The sequence below is a fragment of the Monocercomonoides exilis genome, assembly GCF_001643675.1.
Source record: "Monocercomonoides exilis strain PA203 chromosome Unknown scaffold1-2713096, whole genome shotgun sequence".
NCBI lineage: Eukaryota > Preaxostyla > Oxymonadida > Polymastigidae > Monocercomonoides > Monocercomonoides exilis.
This window is the reverse complement of record NW_027150546.1, coordinates 998184-1020358: the sequence shown is the minus strand read 5'-3', so window position 1 is coordinate 1020358 and position 22175 is coordinate 998184. Positions and strand designations below refer to the sequence as shown.

The 22175-nt window shown below is 32.6% G+C and overlaps 2 protein-coding genes across 2 annotated transcripts; one reads left to right on the top strand and one right to left on the bottom strand.

Moving 5' to 3' along the window:
* Nucleotides 1-1700: 1700 nt before the first annotated feature.
* On the top strand, nucleotides 1701-2177 carry MONOS_4596 (uncharacterized protein; the record flags this gene model as incomplete). Its single annotated transcript, XM_067874683.1, has 2 exons — nucleotides 1701-1705; nucleotides 1826-2177. The coding sequence occupies 2 exons, from the start codon at nucleotides 1701-1703 to the stop codon at nucleotides 2175-2177; spliced, it is 357 nt and encodes a 118-aa protein (XP_067736295.1).
* Nucleotides 2178-17205: 15028 nt separating this feature from the next.
* On the bottom strand, nucleotides 17206-22146 carry MONOS_4597 (uncharacterized protein; the record flags this gene model as incomplete). The annotated part of the gene is made up of 10 exons (XM_067874684.1): nucleotides 17206-17870; nucleotides 18076-18285; nucleotides 18476-18576; nucleotides 18693-18829; nucleotides 19056-19302; nucleotides 19554-19670; nucleotides 19899-21661; nucleotides 21743-21943; nucleotides 22012-22053; nucleotides 22107-22146. The coding sequence occupies 10 exons, from the start codon at nucleotides 22144-22146 to the stop codon at nucleotides 17789-17791; spliced, it is 2940 nt and encodes a 979-aa protein (XP_067736294.1). The 3' UTR covers nucleotides 17206-17788.
* Between the last annotated feature and the right edge of the window lie 29 nt (nucleotides 22147-22175).

The window sequence follows — 22175 nt, the reverse complement described above, 5'->3', positions numbered from 1 at the left end:
GATCATCTCCTTTTATAATATTTTCAACCACCCAAAGAAGTAATTGAGTCAATCTCATAAACACCCTGCACATGAGGGATATGGGGCAGAGAAGAGATGGAAGAATGTTTTTTGTGACAGATGGTGGGAGTTGATTGGTTTTTTGAATGTTTATATTTCAAGAATGATTTATGAATGAAAGAAATTCTGAGACAAAAAGATAGGGAAGGAACAGGTGGAGATTCTGAGAAGATAATATAGTAAATGTCAAAATTTTTTTGAAAAGTTCCTTTTGTTTAATTTTCAATTTAAAGAAAAAATTTCATATTTCGATCAAATTTCTGTTCCCACTCACAAAACTTTTCAAGAATGGAAAAATAAACATTATCAAGATATTATTATCATGATAGTGAAATTTGGTGAGTGAAAACAGAAATTTGATGAAAATATGAAAAATTTTCTGTATTTGAAAATTAAACAAAAGGAACTTTTCAAAAAAATTTTGACAAATATGTAGAGAAGTTGTTGGAGATGTTAAAGAAGATGATTATTGTTGATTGGAGAAATGGATTTTGAAAAGAAAGAAAAGAGGGCAAAAGTGTGCAAGAAGAAGAATATTCTGAAGTGTTCAAATGGAATGGGGGTATCGTTTATGAAAGGAGAAGTTATTTTGGAAGAGACAGGGAAAGATGAAGAAAAGGAGGGGATTGACATTTTTTGATGATTTTTGGGATTGAATGGAAAGGAATGGAAATTGAGAAATATTATCATTTTCTGTTTTTGAGGGGAAAGGAGAGGAAATTACAAAAAGAGGGAAAATGACTTTGAAGAAATACAGCTTTATTGATTTACAAAAATCTGTTCGTCACATATTTTGTGATTGAATTTTTCTAACCAATCTGAAGTTTATACATCAAGAAAGACATTTTGGCCAATCAACAATTTCATACAAATTATTCCAAACATCATAAATATCGAACGACTGATTTCGCATTCCTCAACTGCATCTTTTTCTTCGTCTTCTTCTTCGTCGTCGTCTTCTGATAATCCTCCTTCATTCAATCAACCATCTTCCTCATTTCTCGATTTTCAAACACAAAATTCGCCTTCTATCAATTCACTTTCTCGTTCAGCGACAAGCGTGCCTGTTATAAACTGTATAGCCAAAAACACATAAAATCTTCTTCAGTCAAATATTGTTTCTTCTTCCTCTTCATCTTCCTCTTCTTCTTCTTATTCCTCTTCCTCTCCCTCCCCAACCAACCTCCCATCCATCAAGCACAGCTCAGGACGTTCGTTCAAAGTGAAGCGGCAGAATGTTATTAATCTGTGTGCCAGTGTCGTTTGTGGCGCTTTTCTGTTGATGGACGTTCCATTATCGCTGCGCTGTGCGTTTCCTGTTGAACAGTTAATGGTCTGCGTCTTCGACGACATCCGCAGGCTGAGGGGACTCAACGCCATAACCCACGTTGCGAACCAGAATTGAATGGAAAATTTGAATTTTTCTATAAAATGAAATATATTTCATTAATTGATTCATTTATATTTGTTAATCTGTATTTTGCTTTTCAAATATTTATCTTTATTGAAATTTTCTTTTTCTCTCTCATGATGATGAATAGTTATGATGGTGGACTAATGGCAATGATTTTACAACTGTTTTGCAAAGCAGAAAACATTATTTACTGAATGATGCTGTTGCAAAGCAATTGATCAGGTTCATGGGGTTTGTCAGAAAATATTTATTGAGATTCTGTTCACAAGATTTTATTTCTTCCTTTTCCCCCTCAATTTTTTCGCTCATTCGTATAATTATATAAAAATACGCAAATATCCTCTCATTCAGTTTCCGATGGAATCCTCTTGTCTCTTCTTCTCTTCTTGTGACCAACAAGTTCATCACTAACGGTGCAGTGTTCCACTCCGTGTTCCTGCACCACGGCATTCTCCAGCCCATCCACCGCCTGCTGCACTCGCCGTGCGCTGAATACAGCGGCAAGGCCTCCTCCATCCTTCTCTCGCTGACCAACAAGTCGTTCAAGCTGTTTGCCAGCTCTCTCGGCAAGGCGCTGTTTAACGAGCTAGTCGAGCTGATTTACTCACCACGGGCAATTGTGCGGAACAACGCGTCGGAAATCATCGAGGCGCTTGCAGAAGGAAGAGGGCTGGATGAAGAAGGAGATGGTGAAGGAAAATGAGATGGAGGATATGGTGGAATGCCACGGAGGGGATATGATGGAAGTGTGATGAATGGGGATGCGAAGGAGAAGAGAAACGAGAAGGATAAAGAAGCGAACAACGAACCGACAGTCACAAAGAAAGAGCTGTTGCTTCGTTTGCTGAGCTGAGGTGTTGGATCGATTCTTGTTGGTGTACTGACTTCACCAACGGCGACTGACATAGCGAAAATAATAACTGATGGTGCTTTGCTTAATCTGCATGCAGCTGTTGGGAAAAAGAAGAACAGGAGAAGATACGGAGGAGGATAATGATGAAGAGGATGAAGAAAAGGAGAGTGTAACGAAAGAGATGAAAAAGAAGAAGAAGAAGATTGGTGTTCATGTCCGTCTTCTCCTAGCACACAAGGTCATTCGCCCACTTTGTCTCGACTGCGTTCTTTCCTATCCTCACCTTTGCTGAATCCATTGATTGCCTCAGTACGAATTCTATGCCATACCGATCCCACCATTTCATGCTCCACCCACAGTCTGAAAAATATATGCATCTCCACCTCAGCAGAATGCAGCGCAAAACAGCCACAGCGGAACATAGTCCAATGAGAAGATAAGAACTGCAATATCTGAGTCACTAAGTGCACTCCTCAACAACAAGAATGATTTTCTTCTTTCAGAATCGTATTTGAAAGAGGGTGAAATCAATTCCTCAACCATTTGCTCCTTCTCCTTCATTCCCTTACTCTTCTTCTTCTTCCCAGCCTCAACGTATTTCGCAATCTGAATTCTTGCTGATTGATAATTCTCACAAAACGGCCAATTAAAAAGAACTTCGATACGACTCAGGAGGTTCAATGAAGCACTGCCAAACGACTCTGAGAGCGAACAGGGGCGAGAGCAGTGGAAAGAAAAGGGAAAGGATAAACTGTTCAGTACATGTCAAACTCCACAAGGGAGGGAAGAACTGTGCATGCCATTGTTTGATTGCTGCTGATGCCGAGAGCCGAAGGAAGAGAAAGAGAAGATAGAAGGTTTGAAAGCAGAGCGGGGGGGCTATCAATTTTGATCATCAAAGCAAGTAGCTTGTTTAGTGAAAGATATTGTTGGCATAGGGAGCGATGAGGGTGACGATGGAGAGAGAGCGAAATGAGGAGGAAGCAAAAACAAAAGAAAAGGATAATAAAGAGAAAGAGGAAGATGATGATGAAAGAGGGAAAGAAATGGAATAAACAAAAGACGAATGATGGCTGAGGCGAATTCAATGTTGATTACAACACAGAGCAACAAGAGCAGGAACTTTGGAAAAGAACGCAGTGAAAAATAGATGAATAAAGAAATGTCGAGATTAAATAAAGGAAACGATATGGTGTGTTGAGAAATGAGCTTTAACTGAATTTGCATAAAGAATCAAAAGAGAAGTTTCGAGGTTGAGTCAATTATTTTTATAAACTGCAGTTTCCTGAATAACACAATCTTTGTTTGCTGAATCTGTTGAGCTAATCAGCAGATACAATTATTTTTTAATGATGTTTCAGATAGATTAAGGAAAAGCACATCTTTTTTTCTACGGAAAAAAAAATTCACATATTTGTTGCATTTTTTTAAAGTTCTTTAAATATTTTTTTTCCTTTTTATTAGCTTTGTTTAACAAATTAAGAATCTTTTTTTTTTGTCTTTTTAATGTGTTTTGTTGATTAAACTTTATTAATTTCTCGTTCACTTTTTATTAACTTGATCAAAAAATTCTTTTTAATGAAAAAAGGTATGTTTTTTTGTTCTTATAAATAAAACAAATATATATTGCAGAAAGAAAAGCGAAATACTCATGAAAAATCAATTTGACTCGTTGATCAAAAAATACCACAATAGATTTTATTATTTTGATTTTTGATCTTTTTATATGATAACAAAAATAATCACCAAAATGAATGAAGGAAAAGATGTAAAAATTAACCCTGGGTGACGTGAGGAAAAAAAGATCGTCACGTCCGTCACCACTTTTCCACTTTCCAAAAAAAAAAAAAAAGAAAAGAAAAAAATAAAAAAAAAAAAAAACATTTCTTAACAATATTTCTGATATCCTTTTTTTTCAACATTTAGCTAATATTCATTATTTTTTATCAAAAAATTTTATAATAATGAAAACCATAAAAATATGATCATGTTATTAACGTTGCTTTGTTTAATAATCTTGTGAGAAATCCATATGTGTTTCATGAAGTTGGAAAAGTCACTTTTTCGTGGAATTGTCTAATAATTATTTCTTTTCGAATGAATGAATTCAAATAAATGTTTATACAATATTTATGTGAAAAAAGCACAACTTTCTGAACACGATTGCATTGTTAACAATCAGGCCAAGAATTAAGCTGAAAAGATAGCAGGTGCATAATGTTCTTGCGTTTGTATTATGATGAGTGAATTTCTTTCTTTCTTTTTTATTTTTTGAAGAATCATTTTCAAAGCTGGAGCATTGTTTTTACAATGAAAAAATCATGCGGTAAATCGATGAAATGAATGAAGTGATGTGGGAAATGGATAGGAAAGAATAGAAATCTGTTTTAGCAAAAGAACTTTACAGCGAAATCGATAGAATGATTAAAGAAGAGAAAATATCAACGGGAAATTCAATTTTTTGTTGAAGTGCACTGGATATTGCAAAGCTTTGAAAGAAGCTTGGATTGATGATTTTCAAGAATTATTATTGTAAAAATATTGTTCAAAAGATGATATTTGAAGAAGAAAAAAGGAAGAAAAGAACGGAAGGCTTTTTGTTGATCTTTGCGAATGCTTTGCTTTGCTGAGTTTTTCTATCCTTTCAGATGAATTGATACCAATTTATGTGCCTCACCTTCTGAAGGTTGCCTCGAAGAAAGACAAGACCGAAGAAACTCAGAAGGAAGTGGAAATTGCATAGTTGGCTTTGTGTTACACTGGAGAATATTACGTTTGAACATTTCTATTTCCTTTTTGATATTTTTGAATTTCATTATCATTTTTTTATTAGTTATTTGAAAAAGAACTTTACTTCAATGAAATCAATGAGATTATCCAGAATCATCAGAATCATTGTGATCTCACTCAGCTTGCCTATCAGTGTACTTAAGATTATTTGATTTATGGATTTCACAAAGAAGTTTATGAAGAAGTGATCACAAATGAACTGCATTTTGCAAGAGAAGCAGCAAGAGAACTGGAAGCTCCATAAAAGCATGTGAATTGGAAAAGAGAGAAAGAAGAGAAGAGAGAAAAAGAAATAAAAGAAGAGCTTATTTTGATGGATTGCTTAAAGTTGTTATGGATCATTTTCCTTGTTGTGAATCGAGGAACGAAGAATGCACTGAGCTTATCAGAAGAGTTGAGAAAATATTTTGAGCAGTAAAGAATAATCACAGATGAATTCAGAATCGATTGAAATATGCTTTTGCAAACACGATAGGATGCGGAACAGTGTAAATTGATGACTTTGTGAAAGTAGTTGTTATCTCTGCCTTTTTTAAGGATATTCATCAGCCAACTTTTGATAATGAGCTGTATTCGGCTTCTTTAGACTTTTGGATTTGATTTTATGGTTATTGAAAGAGGATGAGAATGATAAAAAGAATGATGTGAAAAGATAATCAATAATAAGAAGACATTTGAAAAGACAAAAAAAAAGAAATATGAAGATGAAATCGTTTGCTTTCAAGAAATATTTTATTTTTTTTTACAGAAAGAATTGAACTGTTTTTGATTTCAATAAAGTGTTTCTAAACACTTTTGAAAAGGTTGGGAAAATGAGTAAAAATTCATTTTGAAACCCAACCTTTTTGTTTTTTCCTTTTTAATTATTTTACAAAATAGAAAATATTTATTTTATGTTTTAATAATTACTGATTTTTATTGTTTTAAATAAATAAGAAGAAAAGATTACAACATTACAGAGAAAAAACAAAATAACATGCATTTTTTTTAGCTTTCTCGTTTTCTTTGACTCTTCAAAGACAATTTTCCTTATAAGAATTATAGCATTTACCTTCTTCGATTCGTTTGTTTTTGAATAATCTCTTTTGCGACTCATATTATTTCGATGCCTTTTCTCTTCTTCAATTGCAATTTCAACGTGCCAAGACAGAAAGCCTGCGCCCGCTTTGCCCACTATCAAAAATCATTTTTTGATTTCACGAAAGCCAATTTGATTCTTTTAATTGTCTTTTTTATAAAAAAACCTATTTTCATATGTTACATTTAAGACAGTTCTGAATGAGTGCAAAAAACGATAAAAGATGATATTTGATAGTAATTTGTTTTGCTTTGCACGGATGATAATCGTCATATCGCGTGTGGAGAATAGTTTTATTTGTTAATCAAATAATATCCAATTCAGCGAATAAAGCATCAAATTCGCTTCTTCAAAGCAAATATTTGGTAAATGTTCAGTCAATGAAAATTCTCCTCCTTGTTTTTTGGTTAAAATTCTGATCTTTTGTTAAAATAAGAGAAAAAAGAAAATAAACACGAATTTTTATGGTTGCGATAATCAGAAAAAAATAAAAACTCTCATTTTCAAATTTTGCAAGTTTGTTCAATTCTTTTGCTCCTTTAAATATCTTTTTCGTATAAATGACGGGAAGTGACTTCTGACGTCACTGACTTCAGTGACGTGTCAATATTCCGATAGCCGCTTTCACGTCAGTGAAAAATGAATAATGGTAAATCTGATTTTTTTTTTCTTTCTTTCTTTTTTTTTTTGTGACTTAAAAATTTTTGTTACGTCCGTCAAAAATCGAAAAAGTCACGTCAGAAGTCACCACGTCACCCAGGGTTAGAAAAAATAGAGGACTATGGAGGTGATTTCACATGAAGTGCAGAAAAAGATCATAAGCGAAGAAATGTGCTAGAAAAGGAAGATGAATTACCAGAGCAGAAAGAAAAGAAAGGCAGATCCAGATCCGCAATTTGGCTGAGTTGCTGCTTTTCTTCTGCAACTGCCTCTCTGAATGAACATAAAAGTTTTGGATTATCGGCTGTTCCAGTGCACACAAAAGGAGTTTTCTTAAAAGTTTTGCCTATAATTGAGCGGATGTGAGTTTTAAAGATGCAGCTTGTGCTGATTAAATTTTGAAAAGGGAGTAATATCTCAACATTTGCTCGATAACTTTCATGCGCAGTCCAAAAATTCAAATTTTGACATTTTCTTTAACCTGTTTGGTAAGAGGTCAGATAGCGACCGGTCAAAAATTTGTGTTTAAATTTTAATTTTCATGGATAAGAAACATAAAGAATAATCATGTTCTGCATTTATATGTTTTTTTGGAAATGAAGTGCAGAAAAAAAGAATGAATTTTTAATCTCAAAAAAAAAAATATTTCCAAGATGTCACAATTTTTTTGAAAAGTTCCTTTTGTTTAAAAATCATATAAAACAAAAATTTCATTCTTTGATCAAATTTCGGTTCTCAAACACGAAATTTCGCTGCTATGAAAATAAAATCTATACAATGTTATAATTTCCATTCAAGAAAAGTTTCGTGAGTGGGAACAGAAATGTGATCGAAATATGAAATATTTTCTATATTTGTAAATTAAACAAAAGGCACTTTTCAAAAAATTTAGACAGATCCGTTATTTTTCAAGAAAATTCTGCATATTCAGATGCAGATTCACCATCGCCAGCTCCATATATGTCACTTTCAGTTGATGAAACAAGATCATCAACTAATGGAGTCCATGATTCATCTTCACTTTCTGATTCATTAGAATCACTATCATCGCTTTCTTCTTCTGTTGGAACAGGAAATTGAATATTTTTCACAAAATCTATGAAAGAGCATTTTTATGAGGAGTGGAACATGTAACTTGCATTGTAGTCATCAATAAACATATTGTTAACTCATGTTTTCTGCAAAAACCGACGAAATCTGGACAATAATCCCTCTATTCCGTTCGTGCAGACCACAGAAAGTGGATTTTTGAAAGTGAATTTATGGCATTCTGATATATATGAATTATCGTATTCAGATAAGCAATTATAAGCACGCCATTCGTCACTGTTAATCATTGTCTTGTGTTTTATATTTGCAAGGATGATGGGAAGCATTGAATCTTTTTTTCTATTTTTGACCCTTTCAATAAAAAATCTTCCTCCTCATTTTTCGCTTTTTCTTTCAATACCTCCAAAAGCCATATCTTTGATTTTTTTCTTCCCTTGTGGAATTTTCTCCTTCTTCGAATAGCCTCGACAATTTCATCAATTTCTCCATCACCTCCAATTGGCTGAAAATCCTGAAATATGATTTTCGAAGAAATTGCACGACATTGAGAATACCAAAAACTGAGGGTTTTTCAATTGATGTCTTGGAGAAAATTTGTTTGAGTGATATTCAATTGTAAACAAAAATGCAAAATGATTCTGAGAAGTTTGTTCAATGGTATTTTCGAGTTGAAAAAAGAAGTATTTTCAAATATACTGATCGATTTGTCGCATTATGCACATCTGTATTGTTTTCTTGTTTCTGATCTTGAATAAATGCACATTTTATTCAAACATCTCGGACATTTTTAATTGACAACGTTCAGTGCATTATTGATGAGCCAATCAAATGAACATGAAACACAAGAAAATTCATCATTCAAATCTGCAATATCCTTTCTCGAATCGTTGATACTTGTTGACATTGAATAGAAATCAAGCAATTAATCATTTATTTTATTTTGTCAAATTTAATATTCAAATTTAATTAATAACAATTTGCACATAAATTTATTATTTTGTTTATGGGAAAGTTGAGTTTTTATTAATATTTATCAGTTATTATCAGTAAGAAAATATCAAAAACACTTATAGAACGAAATCATTGTATCCTATTGTGTTCAAATAAATTATGTAATTTCACAAAATAACAAAAAAATACCAGTCGCTATGTACCCTCTTTCCATCTGCTTTCCTTCTGCTTTCACTACTGTGTTCAGAGCACTGATTCATTTGCATTTAGATGATAAGACCACTGAGAACCGAACAATAAAGAGGAGGAAAGAGAGAAAAAAATTATGGGAAGAGTGTGGATTGTGATAAGAATTATTAAGAAGATGAAGAAGAAGGATAAAATTTTTTTCTTGGTTATGATCTTACTCACTTTGCAGATGGACGAATGAATAATCTGTTCGCGTGCTTTCCATTCAACATTCTAAAAAGATAATAATCTTCCGTTGCTTCATTCAGCTCTGACGAGATTACGGCTATATATGAATCTCCTCATTGCTCTCTAAAAACGATATCTTATAGAGAAAAGTTTAAAAGAATAGATTTTGATTGAATTCGTGAAATTATCACTCGTTCCGTGTACCAAAGAAGGGAGGAAAAGAAGTCACAAAAATATTTATAATTATGCGCGATCGGCAAAATATGAAAAAGAAGAAAGATATTAAAAAGTGCCAACGATCTCTCATGGTAGATGCGCCTTTTTGTGAAGTTGTTCCAAGAAAGAGGAAGATGGTTATCATAAGGAAGAAAATTCGGTAAGAAAAGCTTTGTCAGCGTTGATGGTGTTGCTGAAACAGTATTTGGCGCACTTCAAAGCACAAGCATTGACAATTGAAATGGAATTGCTTCCGCAAAAATACAGTGCCAACGAAAACTATCCGACATTTTTATAATTGATTTCTCTTGATTTAAATATTTGTGTGTTGTGTTTTTTCTTTATGTTAAATGATATTTAATAATTGACAAACATCGTCATTATCAAAATTGACTCATTTTTATTTTGTGAATAAAATGAAATGAAAAATTGTTCCATAACAATTAAAAAAATGTACCAAAAAGAATACAATTATAAAAATTTCACAAAAAAAAAGAAATCAAAAATTTTTCACAATTATTTAATATTTTGTGTAATTCCCTTCAGCTTCAATAACTGCGGACAATCTATCGTGCATAGACATGATTGTCTTATTAATCATGAATTGAGGTGTTCTTTTCCAATTTGTTGTCAGTCTTTCTTTTTATTCTATAATGGATGTTTTTGTGACTTCATCTGCAAAAAACCTATCGCTTAACATTTATCACACATTTTCATTGGATAAAAAACTGAAGAGTGTGGTGGTCATGAAATTGTGTGAATTCGATTGTTTTCACAATATTTTATCACTAGCTTTGATTTATGAATAGGTGCATTATTATGAACGAATCTCCTGCAAAAATGCAACTTTTCATAAGCTTGCTGTTTCAGAGAGTGCTTCAAAACATAAACATAATCAATTGAATTTATTGCTTTTTCAAATGTTAATAAATCACTTTTGAAATTCATACCAAATGCACCTCATGCAGGAAGTTTTTCTCGAGGTTTCTGACTTTGATGATTGAAGGTGACAGAATCATTTTAAATGAATCCATGCCATCCATCTTCTATCTTGCCCATCAAGGGAAATTTGTTTCTCATCCGCGAAACAGGAATAATTCCATTTGTCATCGTCTCTCAAATGGCACTATGCAAAGTCCTTTCTCTATTGTTTTGAATAATACGATTCGTATGGTTTCTTTTTTTCGTGGTGTGTATTTGGACGGAACATTGTGCAACAGTTATCGTGCTGTGGAAAGACCTCAATGGATACCTGTGACCTTTGGGATATCTCCTGCCCTATGCATCAAATTTTCTTTCAGCGCTTTCTTGACGATAATTCTGTTTTTTCTTGTCAGAAATGTTGGACACCCAGGTTTGCATTTGAAAATTCTTTGAGCAATAAGTTTTTTTGTGAAAACGTATTTTGAAACCGATTCTTTTGAAGTTTTAGTTAATCAACCGATTTCATTTCTAATATATCCTTTTGCACAATACCTTTTTATTTCCATCTGCTTTTTGAGTTGCAGTAATTGTGGTATTTTGAATTCAATGAATATGAATATATTGGAATTTCTTAACCTTTTAATATTCGAATTTCTTTTTTTTTTTTTTTTTTTTTGTCAGGAAACTTAACGAACCTTAATTTCTGCCAGTATTTTATTTATGTCATTTTTTCGATGATAAATAAAGAAACTGTTTTGAGCTTTGATAACTGTTTTGTTTGGTGAACAAAACATGGAGTGGAATTTAAAAAATGAAATGCAAAATGCTTCTTTTATCAAGTTAACTTATTTTCAAAATAATGGTCAGACATTAAACGATGTTAGTGTAATTCATCAAACTGACTTATTTTAGTGTATATATTTTTAATGATGTGTGCGAAAACCCGAACATTTGCAAAAACCAGCACTCTTAGGATTTTTGGAAACATCATATAATTTAAGTGTTAAATTAAAGACTTTTTTTATAAACACATGAAATTATAAATGAATTTTTAATCGGAATGAAAATACATTTATTATAATGGCAGAGATTCCATATTTAATTTTCAAAAAGCCAAAAATATTGCAGAAATCAGTCAATGGAAAATAACCAAATTTTTGAAATGCAAAAAGTGAAGACAGAAAATATGAATAATTCCAGATAAGAATATTTTCGAAGAAATAGAGCAAATCGAATGGAATTACGAGGTGAGATATCTGGTATTAATGGAAGGCCACGATATTTAACGAAGGAAGAAGAAGAGAAGCTTGTTCAAATTATATTAAATTGGCACAATATTTTGTAGCAGCCATCAATTAATGGCATTCCTTTTTAAGTATGATTTTTTTATTTTGAAATTTGAAACTTATTTTCCAATCAAGGCAAGACAAATTCGAATCGAAAGATCTCCGGCCTCGACTGAATATATCGAAACACCGAGACTGAGATGGGTTAACGATATTTTTTCAAGGCAAAAACAATTGCGCATGATAAGTCCAGTTCGACTTGATCATGCACGCTTGAGAGCATTGTTAAAAGCAAATATTCAGTCTTTTCTTTCACATTTGCGAACTTTAATTCTGAAGAAAAAATATCATCCTTCTTTAATATTGCAATTGGACGAAACAAGTTGCCAGTCCAATTGTCATCATCAAAAAAAAAGAACTGCTAATGAGAAATGCAAATACTTGCCATGTTTAGAAACACCTCCTCTTCGTCATTTAACTCTTTTATTCATTGTGAGAGCTGATGGATATCATCTCCCCACTCATCTTCTTTAATGTTCAAAATATGAAATAGAAATATACGAACAATGGAATGACTATTCGTTCGTATTGCATTTAACACAAAAAGAATGGATGACATAGGAACTATTTGAAAAAATAATGTTAGAACATGTTCTTCCTTTCATACAGAAGCAAAGAAAAATTGTAAAAAGAATTCATCAATATCAATATGAAATACGCCAAAAGAAATCTAGTGAATTGAAAACGAAAGAAAAAATGTTAAAAAATCTCAAACAGAAAAAGAAAAAAAATGAAACAAGTGAAAAAACAACACAACAAAATTTCCAAGATGAAGACGATCATGAATCAATAGAATTGCATTTATCAGCTGGATCAGAACTTCTTCCAATAGACAACTCAGATTCACCGACAAAATCCCAAATATCCAAAGATCAGTACGATAATGAAAAAAGTCACAAGGAATCCATTTGTTCTGACAAACTGGAACTATCGAATACAATGTATTCGGAAGGAGATCGAATTCAAGTGTTGCAGCAACTGCACCAATCCGCATCTGATGCTTTTAAAGAATTTTCAGAGTGTAAAATTCAATTCGAAACAAAAAGAGTTTTCAAATTCCATCAGACGGATTCCCTAAAGTTGATGTTTGTATAATTTCAAACTTTCGTGATGAAACTCAATAAAATTGTTCTGATGAAGTAATGTTTCTATTTGAATAAGATGATAAATGAGATTGGTGGATAAAGAATGACGCTCAGCTGACAAAAGCAAACTTATCGGAAAAAGAAATAACTTAATACGAAAAAACATCTGAAGAAAAAACAAGCCATTTATTTCCTTCTGCTTTTATTATTCTTGACGGACATTCTTCAAGAAAAAATATCCAGCTGTGGCAAAAGTTTTCTGAAGAAAACGCGGATGTCGTTGTGCTGCCAGCACACGCATCCCATATCTTTCAGCCACTTGATCTCTGACCTAATGCAGCACTTAAAAAGCAATTGAAAAATGTTCGAAATGAACCAAGTGTGAGCAAAATGAAAACAGAATTTTTTCCTTTTGTCCAAGCCATCGCAGATTGCTTTTTTTGTGCGATGGCCCCAAGAGTAATGCAGCATGGGTTCTACGAAGCTGGAATAACGTCTTCTCAATTATCTCACGTTCTGAGGCTCACTTTGGATTCCTTGCCTTTCGGTGTAAAACCGGCTAGACAGACGAACCGATGGTCAATCTCTGGTAATCTTATTACATCAACAGCAGTTCTAAAAGGATGGCAAGTTTTTGAAGAGAAAAAGTCAATTGATGATGATGAAAGAGTTGAGAATGTTCATTTTACAAATATAAATCAAAAAACGATTAAAAATAAAAAGGAAAGACATTCATCTTCAAAAATAACTTCTTCTGATTCAAAGCTTTCAAACCTCGCTTCTTATGAAAACACTAGCGAAGATACTGAGCCTAACGATAACTCATGTTCATCAGAGTTCGAATCGAATCCAACTGATTCACAAGAAGTGGCAGAATATATTTTGGTCGATCATGTTTTCAGAAGAAAAAACAAACAGAATAGATTTTTTTTGTGTCAGTCAGATCATTTGGATGAAGCAGACGGTCGAAAACAAGTTACTGATTTGTAAAGTTCTTCTAATCACTCTGAAGATGAATCTTCAGAGACTGATCATCATTCCGACAAATTTTCAAAATCGAAAGAAAAGAGAAAAAAGAGATCTTGACAGCAGTGAATACATAGAAGATGATCTTTCATCAAGCAATGAAAAAAAAGATTCGGATGAAAAAAAATTGCACAAAAAATATTCCATGAGATCGGTGAAAGGTTTGCCCAAAAGATTATCTGAGCAATATATGTTTTTTTTGCGGATTCTGATGAAAGTGAAAATTATCCAAAGAAAAATGATTAGTGAGAAATAAACTATCGTGAAAAGTTGAATAACATAACAAGCCGTTTCAATCTCTTCATATGGGTAATTATTTTTGAAAAGTCGCATATGTTTAATTTTTAAATAAATCAAAAATTTCATATTTCTATCAAATTTCTGTTTTCACTCACCAAATTTTGCTATCATTGAAACAAATCCTTAACTATGTTGATATTTCCATATTAGTGAAGTTGCATGAGCGGGAACCGAAATTTGATCAAGATTTGAAATTTTTGATTTATTTGAAAATTAAACATTTGCGACTTTTCAAAAAGAATTACACATATCGAACAATAATCATTCAGGAAATCTCTATGCAATTTTATTGTCAAACATTTTGTTAATGGTGTTGTTTCCAACAATAAGTTTCAATAATTCTTGATAAAGAATCAGAACAACTCTATTTTATCTAAAAAAGAAAGTGTACGCATTTTCAATGAAAAGAAACAATAATTTTTAGAATAAAAAGAAATAAAAACATTTTTGAAAAAAGAAAAACAAAAGAGAAAAACAATCTATTTCATTTTCAAATTAAAAAAACGAATCGCATAATAGAAAATGCACTAAATTTTTTTGTGAAAGAAAATAAGTGATCCACAAACCTGCAACAATAAAAATATACCTTTTTCATTGAAAAACTTGTCGAAAAAAATAAACTATAAATTGTTGTGCTATTGTCTTTGAAAAGAACAAAATATTATTTTTTGATATCAAAATCAAAATCAAACATGAAGAACAAACCACATGAAGGTATTTCTTCAAAGTTGAATAATTTAAAAAATGTTGTTGGATAGAAATAATTGTATTATAAGTTTTGAACCCATTGTTTTGATTGAAGACAATGTGATGATCGCAACTATGACAAATCTGCAAATTAATTTCCATTTAAAGTTATAATGCAATTATGGAATTCAATAGAATTTCATTAATTTCATATACTGACTTTCTTCATATTTATTTCATTTTAAAAAGAAAATCAGATAAATGTTGTAATTTTCCGATTTTTCTATGAAATAGAAGTCATTTTCAATGTTTCGCTGTTGTAATGTGTTAATATTATCAGTTAATTCTTTGTCATTTTATTATTTGTGAAAAGATTTCAATTTTTCTGGTTTTTTTAACTTCGCATAAAAAAAAGATGTCAAAGACAAAAATTCTTTAAAAGTTGAGTGATTTTGTTGACAACAAAAAAAGAATGAAATCATTGAAAGATAACATCATAATAAAAATGAGAAGAATCAAGATTTTTCTTCAACTGAAAATTGTACCAAAATAGTTAATATTCAAGAATAAAAATGAATTTTTGAAAACGACATTGAGTTTAAACAAAAAAAAAACATCATTTTATTAATTTTCATCAACTTTTTTATTATTCAAGATGTAATGTGCGGGTTTTTGCAAATGTTCGGGTTTTCCAACATACTGCAGTCTGTCCAAAAAAAAATGTTGATCTGTCCAGAAAAAATGTTGATCATCCCTCAAAATTAAAAAAAGAGATATTCCCCACATCGCTTGTGGAATCTTTTTCTTTTCATAAATTTGTGAATTTTCAATAAATAAATGAACTCTGAAGCAAAAATGACACAAGGGTGTGTTGTTTTTGCAATTTGAATATTGTTTTTTTATTTGTTTTCATTTTGATAATGAGTTGTTTAGCAAATAGTTATCTTTTCAAAAGAAGAGTGTTTATTTGTTCACATCTCTTTGTTCAACAAACAAGTGGAAGAATTTGATAAGTGCTTTTATTTTTCTTCACACGCTGTAAAGTTTTTGTTTGTTTTTCATATTTGTCATCATCATTTTTTTTTTTGATTTACGTTGCAACAACTTATTTCTTTTCAATCTTGCATGCTTGAAGAATAGTTGTTGACGTATTGTTAATTGTTGTTTTTATCAAACTATTTTGAACATTTCAATGTTCACCTCGTTCAATCGAATTGTGAAAAACTATTGAATAATGTGATTTTATTTTTATTTTTTAATAGAAAACAAAAAGGCATTCTGTTTAAATTTGTTTTTGTTTTGTGAATTGAAGTGCTGAAAATATAATGAACGAACAAATGCATACATAAGTTACGAATATGTTTTTTCAACTTTGTTTTTGTTTCAAAAAAAATCATTGTAATAAGAAAGCGAATGTTACATTTGAAACAAAAAAAACTTATGAAATGTGGAAAAAAATTAAAAGTGAAAACTTGCTTCACAGATCCTTCAAGGATATGATCTGCGTCCGTATATTTGTTTCGATATCCATGATGGTTTTTCTGACTTCTCTGGCAGAAATTTCTTCAAAGGTTTTTGCCATTTCAGCGAAAAAGTGTGACTCCCCTTCCCACTTTAACGTATTTGATTCAACTCTTGCCTTCCAAATGCCAAATATATTCTCGATTGGGTTCAAAATTGGAGAATATGCAGCGTTTAATAGCATGACATGCCCAGCTTCTTTTGTAAGACTCTCCGTGTTAAGAAGATGGATTGTTGCATTATCCATTACGATCACAGACGATTTGTAATTTTTAATGGATAATAGAAAACGCTTAATATAGGCCTAAAACACTTCATGGTTGACTGTTCCTCAAATCACTTCTGTGTAGCCCATTCCTAACATGGATATGGATGTTATTGCTGTTATAGATTGAAATAGTGGAGGTGGAGGAACCAAAACTTTTTCTCCTCTTTCTGCCCAACCGCATTTCCTGATGCAACTGACGTTCCATGACGTCTCATCGATGTAGAAAATTAGCGCACCATCTTTCTCGTATTGGAATAATTTTTCAATGAAATGAATTCTTTGTTTCTTATTTTCATTGGTGTTTGCGTATGCTGGCCTAATAGTAATTCTCTTGAAAGAAAATATCGGGAATAAATCTGAATCATTGTTTTTTTTCATGAAGCATATTGTGCACAGTAGATTTTGAAATATGTAATCCAGTTGAAGAATGCTCGTGTGATATTGTTCGAAGGGTGGTTAATGAATTTTGCTTCATTTTTTGTCTTATGAGATTCTTGTTTCGGTCATTGTTCACTATTTTTTTCTTCCTTTTTGTTTTTCATTGTGAATAATATCCATCCCAATCTGCAGTTTTTGTAAATATCTGCTGGTGGTGATGCTTGTTAGGGTGCATTCATTCGCATACCAGTTTTCGGGCTTGCTTCTTCCATAAATTCTGTATTAATCTGTAAGTTTTTTTCTTTTTTCGACAGTTGTTGGAGTGTATGGCCTTTTGCATTTTCCTTCAACCTCACTGTCATTCTGCCTGAATTGTTCAATTTTTTTTTCTCTGTCTTCCTTTTCTTTCAAAGCTGCTCTCATTCAAATATTTTCATGAATCATTTCTTCCAAAGGATGTGAAAAATGCGTTGCAACGTATTCAACTCTGTATTCTGATATATTTGGAACTTGGCTGCTCAATAACGTCCTTTTGTTTGGTGTTCTCGCATCCAGAAAGGAAATTGTTTGCATTGTATTTTTCTCGTAATTTCAGCCAGAGATTGTGGGAATATCTCTTTTTTTAATTTTGAGGGATGATCTACATTTTTTTTTGGACAGACTGTATAAAAATAATTTCCTTTATTTTTTCTTTATTATTTAAAGCTTCTGTTCGAAGTCAACTGAAAAAATAATTTTTGACTACGGATGATAAAAAAAACATTTCACAATAAATTATTATTTTTATCATTTTGCTTCAGTTGGATATCCTTTTGCTCTGTTGTCAGCGTATCTATTCGCGGAGGGCTAGAAAAATTAAAATATTCGATTAAAATAGGAAATTTGACAATAAACGAAATTTATAAATGAATAAAAGTTAAAATAAATGATGATATAAGCACAATCAACTCTTTTCAATCCAAAAATTCAGCAAAAAAAAAAAAATAAATCTTTTGTCTCAATTTCTTATTCATTCATTTTCATCAATCAAACACATTCACGACTCACAAACCGTTTTGGCTGCACCTGCTTCATCAGCATTTGTGCGTATGGAGTCTGATCCAGATGTTTCAGTCTCAAAGCATGCTGAATCTGAAAGCGGGGGTCGTTGAACATTTCCTCATCGGTGTAGCCATGTATGGCAAACATATCAGCACTCTCGGGGGATTCTGAACTGGAATACTGGCTGGACTCAATAGGTTGAAGAAGTCGAGCAGGATCACTATATCAGGAAAGGCCATTGAGGAGATTTGAAACAAACACATTCGATAGATCAGGGAATAAAAATGAAAAGTATACAAAATCGAAGACATACAATAAAAAAAAAAAATAAATTGAATATTTCACTCATTTTCAATTTTTTTAGCACATATTTCAATAATCCACAAATCCAATTAACATTTATTTCAAACCTTTCAGCAGTGATCCTAACTTTTTCTCTCAATTTTTCAAGTCGTTCTTCTTTTTCCATTTCTTTCTTTTCAATTTCTTTCTTCTTTTCAGCAATAGCAGTCTGCTCAAAAAAAAAAAAAAAAATAAAGTTTTTTGTTTGAAAAGAAAAGTTTGCAATTAAACAACAAAATCATTCAACACTTTTATTTTTGAACATATTTTGCAATATCAACAAACCTTCGCTTTCTCAAATTCATTTCTTCTGAATTCCACCCTTTTTCTGTTTTCTTCGTCTCGAATAACTTTTTCTGCCAACTCTTGCTCTGCTTTTCTGGCAAGCTCAACAGCAGCATTCGCCTCCATTTGCCGTAATTCTTGTTAAATATACATAAACATCATTATAATAAGCGAATATTCAGAATAAGAATAAAAAACAAATTAAGTTAAAAAATAATCAATAATATCAATTAATAAATATCAATATCAATTTAATGGAAGATTTCAAGAAAAGAAAAAAAAAATCATCCTCTTCTTTTAAATTGTGCTTTAGATTTCTGTCAAAAAAAATATTGAACAAAATTAAATCTCCAAGTTTCATACGGTCATGATATAACTCCAGTTGCTCTTTCTTTCTTTCTCTTTCTTTTTTCTCTTCAATTCGCTTCTCTTCTTCTCTTCTCCTTTCTTCCTCTTCCTCTTCCTCTTCTCTTCTTCTCCTTTCTTCTTCTTTTGCTTCAAATATTTCTCTCTGAACGTTCAGCAATTTTTCGATTTCTTCCTTCTTTTTCTTCCACTCTGCTTTCTCCTTCTCTTTCTCCCTTTTTTGGCGAAGTAATTCTTGTTGCGTCTGCCAAGGCAAAAGAACACAACAATCACGCAATCACACAAATTTACATGAATTTGTCATTTATCAAATATGAATGAATATTTTAAGATTGAATAAATTGCAATGAAGATAAAGGAAGAGGAAAAATTGTTTGAAAAAAAAAGAAAAAAGAAAAGAAAAAAGAAAAAAGAAAAGAAAAAAGAAAAACAATAATAATAAAAAATATTATTATTATTATTATTAATATAAAGCATCAAATAAAACATCCAAACCAATTTTCTACTTTTTTCCTGCTGCAATCTCTTCAATTTATCTGATATGATTCTACTGTTCAGTGTCTCAATCATTTGGTGAAGGCGTGCAACTGACTCGTGCCATTCAAGAAATGACTGGAAATGGCAGAACACAAGTTGATGTTGGAATAAACGGGTTTGTTTGTGGTTGTTGGATTAAAATGTTTAAAATCAAATGAAAAGGAAAAGGAAAATGAAAATGAAAATGAAAATAAATAAATAAATAAAAGATAAAGATTCACATTTTTTTTAAAAATACAAATAAATAAAAATAGCAGCAAAATGAGAAAAACCATCAATCAAACACAAAAGAAATACACATACCATCACATCCGAAACCAGCATTCCCTTCCACCTGCTTCCTTCTTTCCCTTCTCTCGCTTGCTCATCCTGTGCCTCTCCTCCTGCTTCTGCTTCTGTTTTTGCATTTCCTTTTCCTTTTCCTTTTCCTTCTGCCTCCACCTCCATCTCAATCTCCCACAACAGCCGCTCAGCCACATCCCTCTTCTTCTTCCCTTTCATCGAAGATGACCGCAGAAGATGCAGAATACGCTGCTGAAACTGCGCAGATGCTGCCTCCGCTGCTGTCTCTGTTGAAGAAGAAGAAGAAGAAGAAGAAGAAGAAGAAGAAGAAGAAGAAGAAGGAAAAGAAGCATCAGAACTAGCTAAAGTGGTACTAAAAGATCCTTCCATTACTCTTTCAGATGAAATTCCAACTGATCCATCTTCGCTTTTCACTTCTTTGTCTTCTCTATCTTCTTTGTCTTCTTTTTTTTCCTCTTCTTCTACTGCACCTTCCGAACATTTTGTCTCACACATCCCTCCAACAGACAATGGAAGACACCTCAATGACCTGAACTTCGGCTTGAACTGCTGCAATCTGTTGAGTCTTTGTTTGAAATTCGATAGGCAGCTGATCTGCTCAACCAGCTCTGTTTCATCTTCCTCTTCAGCAGAACGGCCGGGAGACAGCTGCCGCACTGAAGGTGAATGGAGTGTTGTTCTGTTGGCAGAGGGAATTCTTGATGTGGATAATGAACGAGTAATTTTCACTGAAGATGAGGATGAGGACGAAGGAGAAGATGAAGATGAAGTTGTACCAGAAGCTGCAGATGAATTGGATATTTTGACTGTTTTAGGCTTGGGCTTAGGGGCTGCGACGATTTTACTGTTTCTGATTGAAAGTGGCTGGGAAGTTTTCTTTGGAGTTGATGCTCTGAGATTGGCTAATGGTAATTTTGCCGAAGAAGAAGAAGAAGAAGAAGTAGAAGAAGAAGAAGAAGAAGCAGAAGAAGCAGCAGCAGAAGAAGAAGATGGAGAAGATGAAGCTGTGCCATGAGAACTGAATTGCGTGTGAGGTGTGGTCAAAGCACGAGAAGCCGAAGAAGAGCGCTTCGGTCTCACAGATGATGTGGGAAGGGTTGATTTGATTGATTTGACAGATGAAGATGAAGTGGAAGATGAAGTGGAAGAAATGGAAGAAGAAGAAGAAGAAGAAGAAGATGATGATGATGACGATGATGAAACAGGATTTTGAAGTGAAGGGCGTGATGCAATCTTCCTTTTGAGCGGTGCTTCAGAGGAGGAAGCAGAGGAGGCTCTAGTGAATGTAGAAGGGATCTTTGATCTTGCTGAAGAAGGAGTTATTAGAGAAGCAGAAGAAGCTGAGTGAGAACTGGCTTCGTCTCTCCCTTTTTCTCCTTCATTCTCTTCGCATCCAACAGCTTTGAATGCATTCTGCTTGCTGAACACAGAAAACTCCTCTTCTATCAACAGCGCCAATTCATCAGCGGATTTTACAGAAAATGCGATCTTCGACACGCCATTGTCAAGATCGCTTTGCGCCGCATTGATTTCTTTCGATATTTCCGCGAGAGAGAACGAAAGATGATCGCGAAATGTTTGAACTCTTTCTTCTACAGGCGCAATGAGCGGAGATATTACAGAAAATGCTTGGGGAGTTTTTTCAGAAGAAACAGGACTTGATGCAGATTTTCCGTAATCTTCAACTGATCGTTCGCCAATTCCTTTGAAAGATGCAATTGAAAAAACATCTGTTTTTATTTCTGTTAGTTCCTGTTTCAGACCTATGATATTGAAATTTCGCGATAAGTCAGAATGAAGATGTGAAAGTTTAAAAATATCTATCCATATCAGAATAGGCAAACTGTTTGTATCATTTACAAATAGTTCTTCATTTTCTTCACATTCTTGAAGCAGTAAATTCCAAATGTCTTTGAAGCCAAGAGGTTGAATGGATGAGACTTCTCTCTCTTTCGCTTCTTTTAGAAGATTTTCTTTTGAATCAGAGCACAAAAAGCTTGTGGAACCTTCATCCGAATTCGGATTTTGAAGATTTTCTAATGAGGCTAACAAATCCGCGCACATATTGGAGACGCTCGTATAATTTATCGATTCGTCTTGAAAAATTGTTGACATAATTTTTTCTTGATTGTGAATTTGTCGCTTAAGTTGAACACTAAACTATCAAAGTTATACAAAAAATTATAGAAAGCAATGCTTAAAATACACATTTCCTTTGCTGTTGAACGAAAATCAGAGAGCCAATCATTTTTCTTTTGCGAAACGTCAGTCTTTAAT